Source organism: Sinocyclocheilus rhinocerous, unplaced genomic scaffold (genome assembly GCF_001515625.1).
Source record: "Sinocyclocheilus rhinocerous isolate Xijiao unplaced genomic scaffold, SAMN03320098_v1.1 scaffold167, whole genome shotgun sequence".
In the NCBI taxonomy this organism is placed as follows: domain Eukaryota; kingdom Metazoa; phylum Chordata; class Actinopteri; order Cypriniformes; family Cyprinidae; genus Sinocyclocheilus; species Sinocyclocheilus rhinocerous.
The window spans coordinates 344,829-369,463 of record NW_015634008.1 but is presented as its reverse complement, the minus strand read 5'-3'; the positions used below and the strand labels follow the sequence as shown (position 1 = coordinate 369,463).

Below are 24,635 nucleotides of genomic sequence, written 5' to 3'. Positions count from 1 at the left end.
AGTGCGTTGTGATTGGCCGAATACCTCAAGCGTGAGACGGAAATGTTACGTCCCTTATCATACTGTGATGCCCTGTCCAGCCGGCGCGACGAGACAAAACCAGAAAAACCCATTATAAACGAGGCATTTGTTGCATCCAGTATGGGACATAATTACGGATTATATTTACTTATACTGTCTTTTATACTGTCCGTGTAAACATAAAACCATGTCTGCATTTGTGATTGACACTCCAAAGAGAAAGGAAAAATTTAAAACGCATCATATGACCCCCTTAACTTTATTCAAATTTACATTCTAATTCTCTAAAATAATTAACTGAAGTAAATTAAACTAACTTGAACTTTCTTTTCTCCCGTTGTCTGCACAGTTTCTTCTCTCCTACAGTATGTGTTTGTAAAATGAAACTGTAATTTGTTCTCTAGGTTTATTGTACCCATCTCTATTGTAATCTGTAATGACATCATGGCCTACCTGTTTGGCTTCTTTTTTGGAAGAACTCCACTGATTAAGGTGAACCTGTGATATTTGCATGGTAGATGTTTCCTCACAGCACTAAACATTAGTGATAAACATTCTCCGTCCCTTAATTTTCTGAACTGATGACTACATTTCCATAATTGAATCCATTGTGGATGAAAATGATCTTATCTCAAACCTCTTTGCTCTCTCGCAGCTCTCCCCAAAAAAGACCTGGGAAGGATTCATTGGGGGATTCTTTGCAACAGTGGTCTTCAGTTTCTTTGTAAGTCACCATTAGACCTTTGAGTAGGGTGACCATACATCCTTTTTTTTTTCTTGGACATGTCCTGGCCAGGATTTCTAAATTGGCTCAAATGTAAGGGGTTTGGTATCCTCATACATTATATGTAAATGTATTTGCACTGCTCTAACCATTCTGTGTAGATTACACTTTGTAACACACCTCGATTAGGCGATTATGTACAATGCCTTACTTTTCAGTCATTATCTTCAGCAAGTATGAAAAGAAAGCCCAAACCTGGACTTTTTAGTCAATTTTTAGGCAGATGTGTCCCAGTTAGGATGTATCTGTATGTTGTATGCTCACCCTACCTTCAAGCAACACAAACAACTGTTATATCACTAAATTGTGTCACAACTAAAACCTCCTATTCCAGTTTGCGTACCTGATATCCCAGTACCAGTACTTTGTTTGTCCAGTGGAATACAACAGTGAGACAAACCGTTTTGCGGTGGAGTGTGAGCCCTCAAATCTCTTCATGATACAGGAATACACACTTCCTGCAGTGGTGCAGAATGCAGTTAGATGCGTGAGTAGACGACGGGGCAAAACTACATACTGTAACAGCTAAGAGATTGTGGCCTAATACAGCTCTGCTGCTTAATATCTAATATTTGAGAGGGGTTGTCTTATTCCTAAATCCTTCGAAATGATAATCGTTTTGTAATGTAATGATGTCTACATCTTTCTTGTGTCTGCAGAAAACGGTGAACCTTTACCCATTTCAGATCCACAGTATTGCGCTCTCTACGTTCGCCTCTCTGATCGGACCATTTGGTGGATTCTTTGCCAGTGGCTTCAAACGAGCTTTCAAGATCAAAGTTAGTTCACATTCAGCAGCAGTCACACATAAACACTTGAATTTGGATCTTACAGTCTGTACCTACTTCGAGTGAGCGTGACACTGTGAGCTTGTGATTTTTCATTTTGTAGGACTTCGCGGACACCATTCCTGGTCATGGTGGTATAATGGATCGTTTTGACTGTCAGTATCTGATGGCAACGTTCGTTCATGTTTACATAACAAGTTTTATCAGGTGACCTCTCAACTCATTTGGTTACACTTTTTCCTTTCGAAAGATTAAATAAAAATGTTTATGGGAGAATTTGACACAGGATCCAAAATGAACAGACCAAGTGCCAAATGTGTGTAAACATTGGCTTTGGCCAATGAAGTAGATTTACTCATGAGTGGGCTGTAACTTTATAAGTAATTACCTTGAACATAACACATGGTTTAAGTCAAACTATGACAGATAGTCGGACCTTTCCTAATTTAGGTGACTCAATTCAAATCAAAGAAATCTACTGAGACTGTGCATCTTCAATTGAATAATCCCAATGTCATAAAGACAAAAGTATGTCATATGCTCCATTAATTTGAGTAACTTTGAGTAACAAAATTTTAAAAGACAAGTCTAAACCGGCATTCACATGATCATGTCTTGGCAGTGGTTTAGAGTGGAAATTATGTCTAAACAAACAAAATTAATATTATTTATTTGATCTATTTATATTATTTTTGTCCACGGTATATGTTGCAAAAATAACTGTATTGTTTAGCATTTTCTGTATTGTTTAGCATATTGGCACTTCCATGTTTGGTGTTTCTGTAATCCCAGTGGTCTGCACACAGGAAGTATGTTTGACCCTCCGTCATTTTTCTCTTCCCCAGGGGGCCGAACCCCAGTAAGGTTTTACAGCAGTTGCTTGTTCTGCAACCAGAGCAGCAACTCAGCATCTTCAATACGCTGCGCAACCACTTACGAGAAAAGGGCATGCTACCCCCTGCTGTGGAGGAAGCCCAATGACAGACGTCCCCACCTCAGCAGACAAAGCCAGCTCATGTCCTGTTGAACTCTCTAAGCATTCACCCATGACTGTGATGGCACGAGCACACTCTCAACCGACCACAGGAGCTCCCGTTCAGTGAGAGAGAGTGACGCCTGCTGCAAACCAAACTCTCACTTTCAACCCATTAGAAACTCACCAAATGAAGGAGGAAAATGACCACAAGGGGGGCGACACGGTTCTCTTAATCAGAGCCACTGTCTGGGAAATCAACATCAAAGGAAAGGTCTTCCGATCAACAAACATGCAAAACAAAAGATCCAAGCACATGGTAAGTGAATGTATAGCACTATAGGAAGGGGGCTTCAGCGGAGTGACATCATTGCACTGATTTTGTGATTCTGGCCTGATGTTATGAGCGCGTGATTTGCTTTGCGAACGCAATAACTCATGATGGTGACTTTCAGTTTTTGAGATGCCATAATTCTCACGGTTAACATTTTAATGTGAGCTTACTTTATAACGGGGGTCCTAAACTCAAAGCATTACAAAACAACTAGTCTAAAACAGAAGCATGTCTGTAAGTCCTACTGTTACTGCTTAAAATAGCCATATTCTCTTTCCTTTTCACATTACTCAGTGTGTTCGTGTGAGCGCTAGAACAACTCACTTGTGTGTACATATCATCATATGTATTGTTGTACATAGATATTATACACTAAATCAGCGGTGGCGAACTCCGGTCCTGGAGAGCAGCAGCCCTGCAGAGTTCAGCTCCAACCTTAATTAAAACTCACCTGCCTGTAGCTTCCTAATAACCCTTCAGACCTTGATTAGCTTGTTCAGGTGTGTTTGATTAGGGTTGAAGCAAAACTCTGCAGGGCTGCGGCTCTCCAGGACTGACGTTCACCACCCCTGCACTAGATCATATATAGAGATTATACATTTATTAAAATAATATATATGGTTTAACAAATGCTATATAATAGGAAGTTATGATAATGATATGCAAAAAGACTTGTCTTATTTTCTTAAATCCAGCATGACTAAATCTCTCTAGGGGTGGAGAATAACTTAAACGGATTGTTTTCGGGGAGAGAAACAGCCTTTTTGAGAAGGTGGTTTGCTGTGTTCCCCTCCGTGACCATTGGTTTTAGTTGCACTGTAACTACGCGAGTCGAAAGATTCAATTAGCTTTTCAGGATTTAATATAAAAAAAACTGGTGCTTTGAGTAGATATCCAATATTTGAAAACATGTAAACATGTTCTTAGATTTACACAAAATTATTTGTTTATGCGCTTTTTATTTTTTTATGTTTATAGTATCCTCCCTGCTATATTGTTTTTAGCTGCTCTTGTTTTTAAAACCTGAATTTTCATTTTAATTTGTTGAAATCTTTCTGAATTCTTTACCAAACAAATGTGTACCAAAGCACTGGCAATTTTGCTGTAAAAAAAAAAATTGTTAAACCACGATTAATATTGTCAAATGCTACAATCTTACAGTAGAGACCAATAAAATCCTATGAGATTGAATAATTTCAGCACTTACATGAACAAAAGTAACATTACTACAGGTTATCATCATTTTTAGGCTTTTAGTTTAAAGAAGTGGATTTGTAATAACCTGTGACCTTTGCCCTAATTGCACATCAGGCCTCAGTAGTGTAGTTTGGGACCAGTTGTCAATAGTTGCATTGTAAAACCTAAACAAAAAACGCAGTAAGTGTGACCCCCTTACCTTATTCATTCATTTCTGCAATAGGTTTACATGTTCCTTTACTTAACATCTGCGGTCCAGTAGATGCAGTCATGTGAGAATGTTGTGTTTGTAAGTAATATGAATCCTATCAGACCAAAAAGAGAATGCACTTCTAGATGTCTACAGCTGATTTTGTGGATGTCACAATTGTATTAGCAATTTAGTTTTTTTTTTTTTAGAGCTGCTGTACAATTTAAGTTATAACGTGACCCAACGTATAATATTGTGCAAGCTTATACTGTACAGAAATTTAGCTGAAAATGGGTTTCAAATTTGTTTTAAAAAAATGGGAACCTTTATTTATGTCTCCGTTTGATTTTCAGATTTTTTTAATGAGTTTTCAGTAGTAAATATTTACCAGAAGACAAAAAAAGTAATACGTTTATGGCAAATACAGAGGAAAGAATGTAAGAATTATTATTGCAATGCTACACTTGGTGAATAAACTTCACTTGTTTTGACTTACTCTCTGTGGTCACATTCATTGCATGATTTCAATCTGCCACCAAAAGTACTTCTGCAAGCAGCAATTGAGTTTATTCTCAAAATTGTATCTTTGTTTGTTGTTAAACAGTAACATGTGAACAGACACAGCTACAGTAGTTCCCAAAACAGACTGCTAATATGAAGGCATTAAAAAGAAAATAAGAACTTAAAATGACAATTAAAAACAAGTGCACTTTACATATAACATCTTGCAGTATGGTAATGACATTTAGAAGAAATACTAACAAAACGTAATCTCAAATGCTACAAAAACAATCAAAACATCTTATAATGGCTTATGCATCTTATTATCTCTATATGCTCCATTCAGATCAGACTGTAAGTGCAACATTAACGTCATTATTTAATATAAGGTGCATCAGCAGTTTCATTGTCACATGAAATGAAGAATAGATTTATGTAGAGCATTACAAAAACCTTGACAGAGCATTCGCCTCAACCTAATATATGTTGTTTTGGACGTTTATGCAGTTATACGAAAGATTTCCTCCACTAGAACATACCAAGACCTGAATTGCAGCTCCAGAGGAAAACCATGAATTACATGTAAAAGTAATTAAAATGAAAAACAAGAATATAATTGTAGTATTAAAACCAACATAACCTAAAAAAAACATTTGTAGTTCTTACTGTGTGAATGAAGTGTAATTTAATTCACATTAAAATATGAACATAAAAACATAAATACAATGTTTTAACATGCTAATAAAAACATTAAGAGGCAAAAAAAAAAACTTTGTGCATTTCTGTACTGCAAGGAGAACAAAAACTCTTCAGCTCTTCTCGGACCACTGCTTTGACATTGAAGACTCATCATGAAGACCAATCACTTCCACAGTCTATAGCCCTATTCGCACGGGATTAGTATTATCTGGGAATCACAGAGATGTCGATTCGCACGGGACTAATATTATCACAGCACCTCGGTGTTCGGCGAAATATGGTAGGTCATTTGCGGGGGAATTTTTACTTTACAAATTACTGACATGGCCGATTCACACGGGATTAAGATCACAGACAACCTCCGCAATTATTACAAATGACTGGAGGTCACCAGGTAATACTAATCCCGTGCGAATAGGGCTTATTATACTAAAAGAGATTTGACCGATATGGACGTCTTCTGCAGTGTTAATTATAAACTATAGAGCTGCGAATCTAGCCTAACCTTGAACTTGTCTCCCGGATGTAAAGGCTTTGAGAGTCCCGTTCTATGGTCCAGATGGATTTACAAAAAGGAAACTAATATAGTTTCGTGCGCCCAATCTCCATCATGTGAAAGATGGACGTGCTGAAGCGGCTCAGGACGCAGGTGAAAACGAAGGTCCCGAGGGCCACGCAGGGGTAGAGCGAGAGCTTGGCCAACATAAAGGCGTGCTCTCGACCGCCGTAGCGCACATACGGGTGCAATGTCTCGCGCTCCGTGAAAAGTGCCGTCACCCACATCGCTAGCTGGAACAGACCGGCGAAGAAGATGATGACGCAGCTGATCTGCACGGCCTCCAGCTCATTGCGGGAGCCTCTGGGAAATTCATGCGTGAGCTGGTAAGCGAGTGGCAGGCCGCCCACGAAGGCCAGCGAGAACGTGTTGAAGAGGCCCATGAGGCGAGTGGCCTTTGTCACATGCAGGAAGAGAGAGTGATGAACAAACCACAGCAGGCCGACGGTGGCGAAGGAACCGAAGTAAGCCAGGTACTCGGGACCGTACTCCTGAAGCGCATCGATGAGGCTGTTGTCAAACTCCTTCTTCACCACAGACGGATCAGGTACGTTGTCTTCACTGTGTAAGAAGATAGTTTATTAAGCTCTCAAATCTATTAGTTACCTTTGTGATATAATACTGGTTTTAACAAGGTGTTTAAAATGATGTACTAAAGAGAAGCACAGTGCAAATTCTTTGTAAGATCCAGTAATGACAGAATTGCTTTGGAGGGATACAAACCAAATGTCTAAGATGAGCAGCGTGGCTACGATTGCATCAAAACCTTTTCAGCTTTCTCTTTCTGCAAATTGTATGGTGTAGCGATATGATGACAGCACCCATAATACTATCAAACACTCCAACGCAGCTCCATTCTTCGCGGAAGATGGATAAAAAGGCACACAGGAAATAAAAACCTCAAAAAATGATATACGACTCACCAAATGCAAAAAAAGAAACTAATATAGTTTCGTGCGCTGTGTCATTTACATTTCACCAGGTTAAAATAATATCTCAAGCTTTATGCTTGATTTATTTGTAACACATTAACCTCAAAACCTTTTCAGCTTTCTCTTTCTGCAAATTGTATGGTGTAGCGATATGATGACAGCACCCAAAATACTATCAAACACTCCAACGCAGCTCCATTCTTCGCGGAAGATGGATAAAAAGGCGCACAGCAAACAAAAACCTCGAAAAATGATATACGACCCGCCAAATGCTGGCCGAATCACAGAGATGCCGATTCGCACGGGACTAATATTATCACAGCACCTCGGTGTTCGGCGAAATATGGTAGGTCATTTGCGGGGGAATTTTTACTTTACAAATTACTGACATGGCCGATTCACACGGGATTAAGATCACAGACAACCTCCGCAATTATTACAAATGACTGGAGGTCACCAGGTAATACTAATCCCGTGCGAATAGGGCTTATTATACTAAAAGAGATTTGACCGATATGGACGTCTTCTGCAGTGTTAATTATAAACGATATAGCTGTGAATCTAGCCTAACCTTGATTTTACGTCAAACATTGAAGTGTTTTCTTCTTCTCCGTTCACTGCTAAGTCACTATATCATTAATGGGCAGCTGTGAGTCCTCTTCCTCTACTGGAACACTATCCAAATCGTTCCTCGCAGGACAGAAGAGCCATCTGATCACCGCCAGCGCCACACGGACCAGCAACCTCAGTAAAAGAAAAGCAAACGGTACGCCAATCTCCATCATGTGAAAGATGGACGTGCTGAATCGGCTCAGGACGCAGGTGAAGACGAAGGTCCCGAGCGCCACACAGGGGTAGAGCGAGAGCTTGGCCAACATAAAGGCGTGCTCTCGACCGCCGTAGCGCACATACGGGTGCAATGTCTCGCGCTCCGTGAAAAGTGCCGTCACCCACATCGCTAGCTGGAACAGACCGGCGAAGAAGATGATGACGCAGCTGATCTGCACGGCCTCCAGCTCATTGCGGGAGCCTCTGGGAAATTCATGCGTGAGCTGGTAAGCGAGTGGCAGGCCGCCCACGAAGGCCAGCGAGAACGTGTTGAAGAGGCCCATGAGGCGAGTGGCCTTTGTCACATGCAGGAAGAGAGAGTGATGAACAAACCACAGCAGGCCGACGGTGGCGAAGGAACCGAAGTAAGCCAGGTACTCGGGACCGTACTCCTGAAGCGCATCGATGAGGCTGTTGTCAAACTCCTTCTTCACCACAGACGGATCAGGTACGTTGTCTTCACTGTGTAAGAAGATAGTTTATTAAGCTCTCAAATCTATTAGTTACCTTTGTGATATAATACTGGTTTTAACAAGGTGTTTAAAATGATGTACTAAAGAGAAGCACAGTGCAAATTCTTTGTAAGATCCAGTAATGACAGAATTGCTTTGGAGGGATACAAACCAAATGTCTAAGATGAGCAGCGTGGCTACGATTGCATACACCCCATCACTGAAGGCCTCCACTCGCTCTTTACTCAAAGGTTCACTGGGGTGGTAGGTGTAGAAGGGCACTGAATCTGGACTGACTTCCACCTGACCTGAGTTCATTAAAAAAGTGATGATATGCAGATTACAATAACTCCAATGACACTACAGTTCAAAAGTTTGGGATTTTAAAACAAACAAACAAAAGGAATACATTTGTTAAGCAAGAATGCACTGAATGATGATTTCCATTTCAAATAAATGCTATTCATTAAAGAATCCTAAAGAATGCATCACTGTTTCCACAAAACTATTAAGCAGCACATCGGTTTTCAACACTGATAAAAATAAGAAGTGTTTCTTGAGCACCAGATCAGCATATTAGAATGATTTCTTAAGACGGGAGTACATTCAGCTTTGCAATCACAGAAATAAATGACATTTTAAAATGCATTCAAATAGAAAACAGCTATTTTAAACTGTAATAATATTTCATAATATTTTTATCAAATTAATTCAGCCTTGGTGAACACAAGTGACTTCTTTCAAAAACATTTGAATAAAAATCCCACCTAACTCCAACCTTTTGAACAGTAGTGTATGAACAATGACAAAACATGTATCCAATATAAGAATAAGAGAGTAAAGTGTTGTGAGATTTTGCTCTCACCGCCGATGGCTTTACTCCGGATCCATTTTAAACACTGAGAGATGTAAGGCAGGAATATGACAACAGCCAAAATGATGTAGGACTGCCAGAGGAAACGTACAGAAATAAAAAGTATTAATTAAAATATATGACCCTGGACCACAAAACCAGTCTTAAGTCGCTGGGGTATATTTGTAGCAATAGCCAAAAAAACATTGTATGGGTCAAAATGATTGATTTTTCTTTTATGCCAAAAATCATTAGGATATTAAGTAAAGATCATGTTCCATGAAGATATTTTGTAAATTTCCTACTGTAAATATGTTAAAACTTAATTTTTGATTAGTAATATGCATTGCTAAGAACTTCATTAGGACAACTTTAAAGGCGATTTTCCTCAGTATTTTGATTTTTTTGCACTCTCAGATTCCAGATTTTCAAATAGTTGTATCTCGGCCAAATATTGTCCTATCCTAACAAACCATACATCAATGGAAATATTATTTATTCAGCTTTCATATGATGTATAAATTTCAATTTCTAAAAATTGACCCTTATGACTGGTTTTGTGGTCCAGGGTCACATATTATATAATATGTAAATATTATGTTATAATGTATGTGATAAAATACAGTTTGGTTAAATTATGTATTTACATAATAAAATAAACTATAGAATTTTATCAGCAAATACACTTGTTGTATTTATATAAACACTATATTTGGCTGCTTTTGTTTGTACTAATAAATAAAGTCCTGTACCAGTGGGATAAAGATGAATGAAAATATGCTGGCAAACAGACACATGATAGGAACCCTCATGATGACTTCAAGGATGCGTCGCTTGTAATAAGCCTGATTCTCAGACATTTGGATCTGATCATTGAGGAAGAAAGGACGGCTGAATCCATACAAGACAATCATGGCCTAAAGACAAAAAAACATGACTGTAAAACAAAACTCAAAAGCATCTTATGCTGGTAATGTTATTCAGACATGCAAGCGTTCTCACCTGAATTAAACCAATCACCATGACACAAGCACAGAATAGGAGGATGCCAAGAGTATAACTAGGGAATGTTGCCATGAGAGAGAACTATAACAAAATAAACAAACAAAAAAAACATTCAAAACAGTCATAAACAGGCAGATTTTTCATTTCACTTAAAGAGGAGGTAAAAGGAAAGTACTGTACATAAGTCAAATTGTGCTAAACTAAGCAATCTTTCAAAACATCAGTAGAATGACTCACTGTGTATGGTAGAAAGGTTATAAGCATCATACATGCCTGAAATAGAAGAGATATGATGTTTAAAAGTCATTATACACTTTAAAAATGAATACACGGGTACTTTACATTCATTAGGAACACTTTAGCTGGTGTTCTCACCAGGTTAAGCAGTGCAAGAGTGTCGTCAATGCGCTCGATGACTTGAAACAACCTAAAACCAAATGCTTAAATGAAATCTTTATGCAAATGAATGAAAACAGCAGTTACATGAAATTAATACTTGATAGATGTGTAGTGCTTGAGGGCTCTCACCGGATATGTGCAGCCCATGCAACAGTGACAATCAAAAAAGTCATCAAGTAGACAGCAACCTTGGTGGTGAGCAAAGCCTGAATACTCTGTTTCAGTTCCTGAATAGAGAGAGCGAGATCAGTTAGGAGATAAAAATACAACAAATTTGTGTTTAATTTGTATTCCTAAAGGAACGGTTCACCCAAAAATGATTTATACACCCTCATGTATATTTAAACCAGGCAGCGGTACTCAAACAAGGACCCTCACTGTCAGAGACAATATTTTACGGCCCTCAAGGTATTTCTGAAACATCTGCATGACAATGCTACTCATTTTCAAACTTCACTAACAGAAAGCAGTAGTGCCAATAGATTTAAATAATTAAATAATTTTAAGTTGTCCTGCTGCCCTCTTGGAAGTGTGCTGAGGCCCCCTAGTGGGCCCCGGCTCCCTAGTTGAGAACCACTGCTCTAAACCCACAAGACGTTCTTTCTTCTCTGGAACACAAACACAGACAAGACATTTTACTTTCTTTTGTGTTTGTCTGCCTTCTGTGGAAGTCACACAGATCAACATGAGGGTGTGTAAATAAAGACTACATTTTTTCCTAAAGGAACGGTTCACCCAAAAATGATTTATACACCCTCATGTATATTTAAACCAGGCAGCGGTACTCAAACAAGGACCCTCACTGTCAGAGACAATATTTTACGGCCCTCAAGGTATTTCTGAAACATCTGCATGACAATGCTACTCATTTTCAAACTTCATTAACAGAAAGCAGTAGTGCCAATAGATTTAAATAATTAAATAATTTTAAGTTGTCCTGCTGCCCTCTTGGAAGTGTGCTGAGGCCCCTTAGTGGGCCCCGGCTCCCTAGTTGAGAACCACTGCTCTAAACCCACAAGACGTTCTTTCTTCTCTGGAACACAAACACAGACAACAGACAAGACATTTTACTTTCTTTTGTGTTTGTCTGCCTTCTGTGGAAGTCACACAGATCAACATGAGGGTGTGTAAATAAAGACTACATTTTCATTTTTGGTTGAGCTATTCCTGGAAGGGTAGCATAATATACTTTTTCACCTCATTATCCTGAAATTTGGTATGTGCAACAGGCAATATCTGTGAACACAACAAATCATGACACCTTTTAAACATGCATAAGAGAACAGGTGACTCATTGAAAACGAGAGCGGTTTGTCATGTGGACGTCAGTTGAAATGTGCATTCAAGAAGGTCAAATGTCCCACGCCTTTTGTCGAAAGGCTGTCTGTGGGTTTCCTCACCATCACAGTGGCGATGATGGAGATGAGCGCATCGCTGTAGGCGAGCAGGCGATGCGATGACTGCGTGCTACTGTATCCGTCCTTCTCCGACGACGTGACGCTCTCCAGAAAGGAATGCGCGTGATTCCTCGGCGTCCGCATCTTCTCCATTTCCTCATCATCGTGATGCTCTATTATTTCGCTTTCATCATTTTCTCCCATGACCGCGGCGGTGTGTGGTGTCAGTGGACGGAGCAGGCATGAAGCCACAGAAGTTTCGTTTGCAAACACCTATGACACACTATCAGCTGACCGGAAGTTAGCGATGTCTGATTCGTGAACGAATCGTTCATTTGAGTCGGATCTTTTTAATGAAACAGCTTGTTCACAAAGCTGAAGTGAACGATTTGATTAGGACTCAAACCGTGTGAGAGTTTCGAGTTAAAGGAAAGACGTTTTTTTTTTCGTAATGATTAGAGAAACGATGTTAGATCATTTAGAGTGAACCGAAGATTTGGCGAGAAGTTAATGGCAAAATAATAGAAGTTTTAGTAAAAAAAATAATTATATTTAGTTTCTAAATAATGTATGTTTTTATTAGCAAAATCGGGGTGAAGCAAACTGATCTTTGGCACATAAAATTGACGTCAAATCTTCACTGAATCGTTTTGAACAAGTTCTCTTAAACGGACAGTTCTGTGAGCCGGACCTCGCATCGCTAAAATCACAGGTGAGTGAATCAAAGAACAACAGCCTAGAGCAGGGGTGTCCAAACTCGGTCCTGGAGAGCCGGTGTCCTGCAGAGTTTAGTTGCAACTTGCCTCAACACACCTGACTGGAAGTTTCTATGCCTAGTAAGAGCTTGATTAGCTGGTTCAGGTGTTTTTAATTAGGGTTGGAGCTAAACTCTGCAGGACACCGGCACTCCGGGACCGAGTTTGGACAGCCCTGGCCTAGGCTGCGCTCCAGTACGTTTTTTATGCCCTTCACTCGCAAACTTCCCTCCGTCTCGTTTACTCGGATGTACGTCATTGATTATGTTGCATGAGTGCCCACTTCTGGCGGAACCCTTGGAATGGGCTGAAGGTCCTAAACCCTTGATCACTTAGAATCCGCTATGGGGGTGGGGATAAATTAAACGCTCTGCGACGACGTCATAGTCGTGTTGCATTGTGGTCTATGGAGTGGCCTGAAGTGTGCATATATGAAGCAGACTGGCTCCCTCGGTCAAAATCGAGGGGTCGAGGGTCTGTCCATATAAACTTCCCTCGTCCACTTCACGAAGAGTAATGGCAGCGGGGATTCCCCCGAGGTGAAGTGCTTAGGGAAGTTCGTGAGTGAGTGCATGTCTAGTGGAACGCAGCCCTAGAGTGCAGATTTCAATCCAGTTCCATTTTCAACAGTTTCGTTTTCTTCGTTCATTTTCTCACAAAATGTGATTTTCCGTAGTTTACCACTCAGTATGAATCAGCATTTAAAAATAATGTTACCATACTGACAAAACTAGAATTCAATTTTAAGAATGTATTGACTATTACTAATGGTTTGAATCAACTGTTACGTCGTTTGAATTGTTAAAAACAAATCTTGACGGTTAAAGACAAAGCTTGTTGTTTTCACCCATATCAAACTGGCAAATTAAACTACATAACAACACCGTTGCATGATACAGGCTTTGTTGATTGTTGCTATGTTTTTATCTTCTTTATGCACCAAGAGCCTGTAACGCTCCAAAGAGAAAGGAAAACTTGAAATCGCATCATATGACCCCTTTAAATGTAAGCAGAAATGAGAAGTACCACTAGAGGGAGACAAAACTTTGTTTACTAAGCTGACTGTCCCAGACTAGCCAACTCTAGAGACACGAAATCACCCCCAACTAAATCACTGTCAGTTTCTGCATTATTTGCAAGTCATATTTGTGTTTTTACCAGTTTGTCCGTTATAATGGAGGCAGCAGAATATGCCAGCACTTTCTTGCGCAACTCTGCAATTCAAAGATAAATTTGACATGTTTTGCATCGTCACAGACAGAACTGTGTCCCAGGCCAGCAAGCATTCAGTGAAATCCAAATCAGGAGGCGTATCACGCTAGGACTGTATGCTCCTGTAATCCTGTTTGTTTGAAAGGGTGAAAGAAAGAGAAGAAGAGAGAGAGGAGAGAAACAGTCTGTTTTTATGAGCCTTTTCAGTCCCTGCAGATCAACACAGTCCCAAACAAAATACTGGGAGACAGCAGCAGAACAGCTCCTTTTGTTTTTTCATGAAATTTCAATCAAAGTGGCCAATTACAGAATGGAACAGTAACCTAGCAAATAACAGTCAGTCATTCTCATTATCAAAAGACTGTACAACCAAATATCACTTTATACATGCTGACACACACCTGCACAAAGCCTTTGTGACTCGTGAGTGAGAACACAAATTATGTTAAAATTTTTATTTTAAAAGGGCAAAGTCAATAAACCATTACAATAAGGGGGAGAGTCTAAAAAGATCACCTGTATCATTTATTAATAATAGCAGCTTTGTTCCATTGAAAACCAATCAATTCCTGAACACACTCCAAAATTATAAGCATGACCAGAGCAATATCTATACAAAGACCTCCATCCATCTTTCTTCCTGTTGTGGTACGTATAACCCTAATCTCTATTTAAAACAAAGCTGTTCATTTCAACCGGCATTGTGATCCTCTGATGGCATATTTCCATCTGTTCTTCTGTTAGTAATTTGCCACCACTTGCTTTTAATTTTTACAAGCATTACATGTTGTTATTATTATTATTATTATTATTCAAAATGTCTGCCTTAGTTAAATGTTCTGTAAAGCCTTTTCTAAGGAGACATCTGTTCACGCTATTCATTCAAGTATAACATTTATTCAATACAAAATGACATACCCAAAAGCATTAGATGCTTTCAAAGCCTTTCTGTTGTTTTGCTATTTGCTTTTTGTTGTTGTGAGATTATACCTGATTATAGATGACATATTGGCATACTGAATGTATATGTACCTTGTATATTTGACAGAAAATGAAGCATTGTTGCTTTGCTTTTACATAAAATCCCAGTAGGCTTTTTTCCGTGATAAACATTAGGTTAAACTGTTGTTCACATAACTCATTAATACCTTTACTGCCATATTTGGCAGCCCATTACATTGTTTTCTGCTGGCATGTTGTTTTTGTACTAACTTAACAGAACTGTTCAGCATAGCAGCATAATGCTATAATATCACTGAACACTGACATATATGATTGTTCACATAACTTCTTTTTGCTAGTCAGTAAAGTCTGTTAAGCTCAATTATACTGTGCGACATTAGCAATAGTGCCTGTGCATGACCTCTGTGATTGATTACGGCAGTACAGGAGTCAGATGCCGTGACGGTCGATCCTTGTTGCTTCTTTGCAAAATGGATTATCAAGTGGAGATGAGAGTCTGTTTGACAGAATGATCAAGCACAGATTAAAAACAACATGATGATAGGACAAATCTATGACAACTTTGTGTGAAATGGACAGATTTATTTTTTACTTTCAGTGATTTACTGGATCACTGAACGGGTTTTACGCCAGATGCCCTTTCTGATTCAAATAAATAATGTTTGGATAATTCCGCGGATAATGTGCGGATAATCCATTTCTGATACAAACCAGCACTGAGTGCACAACTCACACAACCCCAGTTCTGGGATAACCCTTTGCCTGAAAAGTAAAGCCAAAACATTTTGATTGCCTCCTGCTGTATGGCTGCAGTATAGGTCAAACAAATGATAATAATCAAAAAAAAAAAAAAAATCAATTTACAATTCAAATATTTTTCCCCAAAGATAGTCTTTGTCATTTTCTGTAGTTCTTATATTCATGTATATATGGTTTGTCTTTTCTACCCTCTTCTTACCACTCTACTTTTATCATATACTTTTATTGCAATGAAAGTACAAACATTCTACAAACAAAAACCATCCTAAAGTTTGCATATAACACTTACCAAAACAATCCAGCTGAAATCACTCGTTTGTAACCCACCATGAAACAATATGTAAATACCATTTCAAACAGTAAATATATATATATATATCCGAAATGCTACTAATGACATTTATAGGCTTGGTCATTAAAAAAATAATGATCAGTGACAGCCTAAATGATTCTATTGACATAGATTGTTCATCACCAAAAGAGAGGAGGTGTTAAACAATTTAAATACAAAGTAACAGCCAGTGCACTGATCACAGGGACTATGGTCTGTATCTCTTGTCTGTGTAAAGTACTGCCAGCCCAACCTGTCAAAACATTCAATCCAATCATTTAGAAGCAGCAACTAGGCAGCAGTCATATGTCGCCAGCATGTCAATGTACAAACAAGCCCACAGTGTTTTATTCTAATTATAATCCCTGTTACATAATATTAAAGTGTATCCAGTGAGTGTTTTTGATTTCCTGAGCGATTAATCCTTCATGAAAGTTAAAGTGAAAATCATTGTAATATTTTAGTCATCTTCATTGAGGGGAATGGATTACAGAGACATAATCCTTCCCTGATGACCCGGGGTCAGGCCTGTGCTTCAACACACTCCATACAACACACAGGTTCAAGTTCAGGCTAGTTCATTTCACTATCACAGGACTAACTGTAGAAGTTTACAAGATTAACATAGTATCCAGGCCACAAGCTGTAGGGCAAAACCGGGCCGTTGCTTTAAAAAGTGGAAGTTTCCTCATTTGTTTGCTAATCCATACCAACTAAGGTCTGTGGGATATAGGCTCTTTAGCCTTATGAACTGCTTTGGAGGTGTCACTGGATCATCTGATCTCATGGCAGCGGACAGCTCTTTATCTTTCTGTCTGATTTTTGAGAAAACGTTATGTGCAGTAATGATGTGACCACATCAAAACGTCCATCAAATGGAAGAAAACGTCTTGCGGTTCCTTTTCAAATTTCGTCCCGCTGTTCTGAGCCAGAAATGGGACAGAAGTAGGTCAGCATCACATCTACTTCCCGTCCTGTTAATCTGTAATTAGTAGAGTGGCTCTTAATTGCTCTTCAGTCTTTACACGTCAGGAGCGGCTGAGGAGAGAGGGCTGCGGCGAAAATCTGTTAAGGAGCATAGGCTGCATTAGCAGGCTAGGCAAATCCCTTTCTGTCTAAGTGAGCAGCAGAGATGGGTTAGATCTGATTAGAGAGAGACCAGCAGTGCAGAAACACAGAATTAGAAAAGCTCAAGCCATAACAGAGGACCAGAGTTCTGGAGAGGGAGTATGACAGTGTGACACATACTGAGGGAATGTTTAGATGTTTTTCAGTAGTATTCTGTGTATTTCTAATTGGTCGCCGTGATTTTGCCAAGTAAGACATGTTCCTGGATCAACATCTTTTGTTGATTCTGGATCAACATTTCTGTCCAAAAATACAGACTTAACCCAATCCCCACCCCTAAACCTAACCTTACCCATAATTTATTCCTAAAATCAGAGGGAAATGATAGCTGATGAACAAGGGTGTAGAAGCGCCTAATCCTGATTGTAAGCCTAAAACTGACATTTCCTGAAAAGTTATCTCTCAATTCTGATTGGTTGATTGGAATGATGTTCCAGGATCAACAAGGATGTTGATCCAGGAACATGTTGTACTTGGTAAAATCACGCTCCCCATTTCTAATTATAGATTGTGGAATGATGTTACATATAGCAATGACAGAACCCGACGAGTCTAAAGATGGCTCTGACAGTTATGAAGAATAAAATGAAAATATTTAAGGTTTACTGGAACAAATGGAACTCAGTAGCTTCGTTCTTCAAAAGGGGTTATAAATAGCTGAATGTCTACGCTGCTGTTTTCCATATTATGAAAGTAAATGGTGACAACAGCTGTCAAGTACATTAGATATAATAGAGTTATATATATTGGCTGAATATGTATTTTTGCTGCTTAATATTTTGGTATTGGTGATAAATTTTTTTCAGGTTTTGATTCATTTAAAACATCATTGCTAAATAAAAGTATTAAAAGAGATATGTAGATGAATGGATGGATGGACATAGATAGATATTCTATAATTGTACACACCCATCTGTGGAGGATTTTATATTGATAGATTTAATTGGTGGTGGTTAACTCCTAGAATCTTAAAGGGGTCATATGATGCGATTTTCAAGTTTTCCTTTCTCTTTGGAGTGTTACAAGCTGATTGTGCATAGATAAGATCCCTGAAGTTGCAAAGACTAAAGTCTCAAAACCAAAGAGATATTCTTTATCAAAGTTAAGACTCTGCCACGCCCCCCTAAAACGGCTCGTTCTAACACGCCCCCACATATCTACCTCACTATGTGAAAATATTTGAATAATGCCGCCCAAACGTTCATGCAAAGAAAGAAAGGAGGGGGCTTTGTAGAAAACGAAGCGTTTGAGAGAGGCGGGGCATAGAGGACCTACAATAATGTACAGTATTTGAAAAATAATGTGTTTTTTTAACATTAAAGCATGTCAACATATTCTGTTACACCAAATACACAAAATAATGATCTTTAAAAAAGCATCATATGACCCCTTTAAAAACCTTTAATCTAATACGATCAGTAGAATGTTCTGCGGTTATAGAAACATTTTCCAGAGCCGCTTTCTCACAATTTTTTTTAATCTCTTACCTCGGTGCAAGATGAAATCAAATCCTCATCGGGGAGAGTCTGTTGAAGTCAGATCTGTGGTGATTATGGCCTGTGCACTGTAGAGCACATACTACAGATATTTGCTGTGATGTTTAGAATCTACATTATAATACTCTAGAATACATATTTATCCCCTACATGACTATCCCAGAGCTAATCCACTAACGCAGCCTGCCAGTGGCATGAAGGCTGTATGGCAGCAGAACCAGTTGATAATAATTGCTGAACTGGGATACCACTATCTCCAGAGGGTCCCACAGAGTCCTCAAAGCTTTGCTCAGAACGGTTCCAAATAACAGCCATGTATTCACCCACGACCTGACCGGACTAGCAGAGCTCTTTCTATTTCCCCAGTTGTTTGAAGCTGTCAAGGCCTGGAGCTTTTAGATCAAGCCAACAAAGGTAGTCAGTGTGAGAAAAGGAGGGATAATCATTCTCTGCAGAGCTAGTGTACTTGAAATTCTAACTGTTGAGAAGCTGGCGGGAAATAGGAACGCTCTATGCATTCTGGATTAGTATGAATGAATAATCTGAAAAATGGAATTATGTGTATAATTTCTATATACGTACTTTTATGTCTATTCATTGTGTTTACATTCATTACTTATTCTTATATGTAGGGACCACAGGGCAGTGCTAGGTGGTCCTTAAATTTGAGAGAGAGAGAAAAAAAATACAAAAACGATTTTGTAAAATGCATTTTTAAGGGCCACTGAAGTTAAAATGTTAACTTTGTATTGAATTCAGTATGTTTTTGAATATATTTTGTTCTGTTGAGAATGTTCATTTCTCCTTCCATGACATTTTATGTACTATTATTTGCATAGCTTCATACAAAGACAATATTTCCTAAATATGTGTATTAGTTCAATGATAATAGAAATGCCATTTAGCTAATAGCATGTTCTCTTTATAATTTATTGTGTAATATTTAACACACTTTCCTTTATATTCTAGTAAATATTTAAAACCCCCTGGTCTAAACTATAAAGTAGCCACAGTTTGGAGGCCATCAGAGGTCAATTGTTTACATCTATACTATATCCCTGATTCCCTCCACAGATGTGCTTTTGACATTACTCATTGATGCATTGAAAGTAACCTTGCAGATGATGTGGGCTGTGAGTCTCTGAATTATTTAAATAAATTGAGATGCAGCACAGATGTGAAGCGTGCCGTATGCATGTTTATCTTAGTGTGTGGACTGGGATGTGGGTATTTGGCTTCATTAATATTAATAATGGTTTTCCCCTTCTTTCTCACACACACCCTGCGTCTCAGCTCACACTTGGCTTATCTGCGTGAAAGTGAAGATGAAAAAAAACGTAGCTGCCAAAATTCATATATAAAAAAAGATCAAAGCTAAAAAATACACATGACAGCTGACAGTGAATGCAAACATTCAAAAAAGAAGCTCAAAAGAAAGCTCTGCCCAGTAGCTTCATTTGCCCCTTACATTCAGTGTAAAACCTATAAGTTTGTCTTTGCTCAGTGCCCAAATGTGTGCCATCAGCATCTCTATAGTGCTAGTGAATAGAAAGCAAGAGGTGCAGGGTTTGAAAGGGATGAACTGCCAGTGTGAATTAAAGCTCATTTGTTGATGGGCCTGCCCTCATCCTGAGAGCAGCTGGGGGCGGTAAATCAGGTGCTGCTGCACTGCTGCGTCATTGCTGCAGTCACCACTGCTTTATGGGCCTATCCCAATGCCAGTTTGGCACACAGCATATCCGCAGTTGTGAGACAGAAAGAGAAAAGGAACTGCTGTTGTAAGTGTCGGGCACTTTGCGTGCAGCAGCATTAAGCATCTCAGCGGGATGAGAAAGCAAGAGAGAAAGCCGGAAAGAGAAGGATGTCTGAGTTTATCTCTACAATCTCCCACATGATTGATTTTTACTGCCACGTGCAGATGCAGAAACGAAAGCCTTCAATATTTCCTTTCATCTATTTAAAAGATTGTAAAACATACTGTATAAAATGTGATAAGAATAAGAAAAGAAACAACACAACCTATATTAAATTCATTATATTTTGAATGGTTAACTTACAATCGTAATTTAAAATCTCTGTAAAAATGTACTGAATGAATCATTTTTCAAAGGTAAATAAAACAAGATGATTGGAGTATGTTTTACAAGAAAATATTTCATTTTTTCTACTTCAGAATTTCGCTTTTAATTTAAAGGGATAGTTCAGCCAAAAATGAAAATTCTGTCATTAATTACTTACCCTCATGTCGTTCCAAACCCGTAAGACCTCCGTTCATCTTCAGAACACAAATTTAAATATTTTTGTTGCATTCTGACATCTCTCTGACACTCCCATAGACAGCAAGTGTGGCGCAGCTGACACAGAACAACATACGCTGTTTGCGTTCAGTGGATATTCTGCAAAATGCCGCCAGGGTGACATGGAGGAGACGAATTGTTAAATAAAGTAGTTTTTTTTCTTCTTTTGCGCACAAAAAGTATTCTCGTAGCTTCGTAAAATTACGGTTGAACCCCTGATGTCACATTGATTATTTTACCGATCTCCTTGCTACGTTTCTGGACGTTGATCGTGTAAGGACTCTTGCTGTCAATGCAGGGTCTGAGAGCTGTCAGAATGCATCAAAAATATCTTAATTTGTGTTCCGAAGATGAACGGAGGTCTTACGGGTTTGGAACGACATGAGGGTGAGTAATTAATGACAGAATTTTCATTTTTGGCTGAACTAACCCTTTAATGTGCTACCTGCTTTTTCTTTGTAGTAGTTTGTAAAATGTCTTAGCAATTTCTGAGTGAGAATTGTTTTTATACCATTTTTAGTGTAATACAAGTAAATAATTTAGGCCACATGGGTTCAGTTGAAAAAAAAAAACATCCTACCTACAACTGTTTACCACATAAGTGCATGGGCAATATTTTAAGATTAAGTTATTTTAATATGTGTGAGGGCAATGGTCAATTACTGTATATTATACAAAAATATTTGACCACAGGACAGTGCTATTGACCAAAGAGAATTTCAGCTGTATACCAGAGAGCCGTGAATTAAACATTATACAAATATCACACAAAAATTCTGAAAAAAATCACAGTGTAATTGAAGTTCTGAGGAACTGTGTGTGTTTCTAAGGAACAGTGCATTCCTGGTATTATCACAGTCAATGTCACAAGAAAGCAAATGCAGTATTACCATGGAGACCTCTTTCAGCTGCTTGGATACCAGAGAATTTAAAGCTGAGTACATGACAGAGCTGTCGGACAGCGAGTTGGATGCCTACCTATGACACCTAACACTAAAAAACATTCACACATCCACAGAATATTTGACAGGTTCGTACATACACACATTTCTCAAATCCAACAGTCACAAAAGTGTTTCTATAGCTTTAGTGTTAATTATGTTATTTTCAGTATCTGAACATAAAGCATATGACCGATAGCTGTTCAGTAACAGACTGACAGGACGTCCTCACAAGTTTATAGAAAATTAAACCTTAATCCCTAAAATACACACACTGTAAAAAAAAAAAAAATCCGTAAAATTTATGGTAAAAAAATAGCAGCTGTGGTTGCCAGAATTTTACCGTAAAAAACATGGTAGCTACATTTTAGTATTACGTTTTTAACTTAAATTTACAGTTAAATACCGTAATTTCATTAACTGATATAATGTTAATACCAACCTCTTGAAGTACTGGAAATCTGCGTTGTATCTTTGTAATACACACAGATAACCACCAAAAGCAGGTAGTAATGAGAGTCACATGATGAATCAAAGTCTATCACAAGCAACTTTTAAATATTAACATATATAGAAGGTACACAGTGTCATTCACACAAACACTAAACACAATGCAATAAACATTCATTTAACAACATTAGGTGTAACACACAACCCTAATATACAAAACTGATAAGAAAAAACTAAGAAGAAACCGTTATTTCAACAAAAAAACATCAAATTTTAAATGTAACACAGGGAATTCTGGGAATGTCAATTTACGGTTATTTACTGTAAATTGTACATTCTTTTTTCCAAAAACGGTATACTACCATAAAAATTACATGTAATGTCCAATACATTTTTTCACCGTATATAGTAGGGGAATTTACCGTTAACCATTTAATAGGTTTCTACTGTAGCATTTTTACAGTTTTTTACCGTTAAATTCAGTCATTTTTTACAGTGCATGGAAAGGGAATTTAAACCCCTCTTTTGTCATTAAGCCACACATGCCCATCCAAAAAAACAAAACTGTGGTCATGAAAGGTTACTGCAAACAGATGGGACTCTGTTCATAGGGTATAAGTGTGAATGAAGGATTAGTCGGCATTAGATACCCCGGATCCCTTTACCTTTACTAAGAGGTGTTTTTCTTTCATGAAACCCATTCTCAAATCATGCTGGAGAACATGATCATCAGGTTTTACACAAAGTTCCTGCAGCTCCAGTGCTGCTGTTTTTACGAAATGTAATAGAAAGCATCCTTATGTCAGATATAAAGTGAAGGTTTGTTCAGAGGTGCAGTAGCTCTAGCCTTAGGACACATTTGATGCTGGATTTCTGACAGCAAAACACAATTTTCATCAAATGTGCCTAATCACACCCTGCCAGCGCTCTCACTGTCACACACCTGCTTATGACCACCCACTGCCCATGTGAGCTTGGACCTGGGCAACGATTTAATTTGTGATTCTCAGTCACATTTGGTAAACATTAAAGTGTGAATTATGATTTCATGCCAGGGACAGACTGTGCGAGTCTCTTTATCCTGCTGTTCTGTTTGCATTATGTATGTTCACCAGGCCATCGGTCGATGTTAAAAAGCTTTGGAGACACATTTGGGAGCACATTTGATTTTAACAGTAGGATTTTCACTCTGGGGTTTTTTGCATTCAGGTCATCTCCTGGACATGATGAAAGAGGATCTCCAGAGACTCTAGTCACTTAAGCCATGGACTGCTCTCACTGCTTCCATCAGCCATCAGGTCCCGCATCAGCAGGCTGTTGAATTACAACATCAAATAGCATTATGTCTGAATGCAAGCCAACCTCTCAGCACCACACTCAAATAGTCATATTCCACTATATAAATAATGCTATTTATTATTTCCTCATCGCATGCATTATTAACCTAATTATCGAAACTCTTATTCACATCATGCTCCATCTGTATAACTCTAATATTTATTCAGTAGCCTAATTTGCCCAATGCATTCTACATTGTACTAACTCTTAAAGAAAAAGTTCACAAAAGAATAAAAATTCTGTCATAATTTTCTCCCCCTCATGCCATTCCAAACATCTGTGACTTTCTTTCTTCTGTTTAACACAAGAAGAGAAATTTTAATTATGTACTTGCCATTTTCCTTGCAGTCAGAATTATTGGGGACTGCAGTATTTAAGCTTCGGAATTCACACAAAAGCACTATAAAAGTAGTCTATATGACCTGCAGTCTGCTTTGTACGAGAAACAGGCTGAAATCTGGAATCATTCAGATCTATTGGATCAACGGATTCACTGTGAACAATCCACTCAAAAGAACGATGCATATAGCCTACTTATTAGGTTAGGCAAAAATCACTCATCAATCCAAAAAGAAAAGAAGAAAATTGGACCCAGTGACAACTAAATTAATTAAACAAATTACTAAACTGCATGCAATATGGTCTGCAATGTACAATCCTAAATATATAAAAGATTTTTCTATAAATCTTACATTGAGTCCATTTTAACATTTTCTATAATATGTTGGTATGGCAATCTTAGTGTCAAGGCTAAAAATGCTTTGTCCAGAATAATAAAGGTCAGCAGTAAAATTTTAGGTACTGAGCAGTGAGCAGAGTAGTCTTACTGACCTGTATAATAGACAGGTGATGCGGAAAGCCAACTCCATTTTATCGGCCAGTGATCATCCCCTGTACTCTGAGTTTGAGTTTTTACCTTCTGGTTTGCGGCTTAGATTTCCCTTAGTGAAGAGTAATCGCTACAGATGCTAATTTATTCCTACTGCAATATTCATGCTAAATGTAGGTAATGGTGGTGTTTTTTTTTGGTGGTGGTGTGGGTGAGGTTGTAAATTG

The 24,635-nt window shown here is 38.4% G+C and overlaps 3 protein-coding genes across 3 annotated transcripts in view; 1 reads left to right on the top strand and 2 right to left on the bottom strand.

Moving 5' to 3' along the window:
* The window catches only part of LOC107744867 (phosphatidate cytidylyltransferase 1-like), a 30,174-nt gene extending 26,846 nt beyond the window's left edge, over positions 1–3,328 (top strand). Inside the window, exons 8-13 of the mRNA XM_016558684.1 lie at positions 426–513; positions 677–745; positions 1,140–1,292; positions 1,465–1,584; positions 1,697–1,800; positions 2,439–3,328. Of these exons, the coding sequence (XP_016414170.1) occupies positions 426–513; positions 677–745; positions 1,140–1,292; positions 1,465–1,584; positions 1,697–1,800; positions 2,439–2,574 (670 nt within the window). The 3' untranslated portion in view covers positions 2,575–3,328. The remainder of the gene's footprint in view (positions 1–425; positions 514–676; positions 746–1,139; positions 1,293–1,464; positions 1,585–1,696; positions 1,801–2,438) is intronic.
* Positions 3,329–6,066: 2,738 nt separating this feature from the next.
* LOC107744870 (endosomal/lysomomal potassium channel TMEM175-like) lies at positions 6,067–6,797 on the bottom strand. Its single transcript, XM_016558688.1, has 2 exons — positions 6,767–6,797; positions 6,067–6,604 (listed from the first exon to the last, which is right to left on the bottom strand). The coding sequence occupies exon 2, from the start codon at positions 6,424–6,426 to the stop codon at positions 6,067–6,069; it is 360 nt and encodes a 119-aa protein (XP_016414174.1). The 5' UTR covers positions 6,427–6,604; positions 6,767–6,797.
* A 624-nt stretch (positions 6,798–7,421) lies between these two features.
* Positions 7,422–12,210, bottom strand: LOC107744865 (endosomal/lysomomal potassium channel TMEM175-like). Its single transcript, XM_016558683.1, has 10 exons — positions 11,913–12,210; positions 11,710–11,748; positions 10,642–10,739; positions 10,489–10,540; positions 10,351–10,386; positions 10,111–10,194; positions 9,861–10,025; positions 9,121–9,202; positions 8,428–8,563; positions 7,422–8,265 (listed from the first exon to the last, which is right to left on the bottom strand). The coding sequence occupies exons 1-10, from the start codon at positions 12,111–12,113 to the stop codon at positions 7,596–7,598; spliced, it is 1,563 nt and encodes a 520-aa protein (XP_016414169.1). The 5' UTR covers positions 12,114–12,210; the 3' UTR covers positions 7,422–7,595.
* Positions 12,211–24,635: the final 12,425 nt, after the last annotated feature.

Bases quoted from the DNA above. Each gene is read 5' to 3' on its own strand.
- LOC107744870 (XM_016558688.1), bottom strand. From the start codon at position 6,426: ATGGGCCTCTTCAACACGTTCTCGCTGGCCTTCGTGGGCGGCCTGCCA.
- LOC107744865 (XM_016558683.1), bottom strand. From the start codon at position 12,113: ATGGGAGAAAATGATGAAAGCGAAATAATAGAGCATCACGATGATGAG. The intron at 10,740-11,709 runs GTGAAAAAGTAT...CTCTCTATTCAG, and splicing joins CCAAATTTCAGGATAATGAG to GAACTGAAACAGAGTATTCA. The intron at 10,387-10,488 runs GTGAGAACACCA...CTTCTATTTCAG, and splicing joins CTCTTGCACTGCTTAACCTG to GCATGTATGATGCTTATAAC.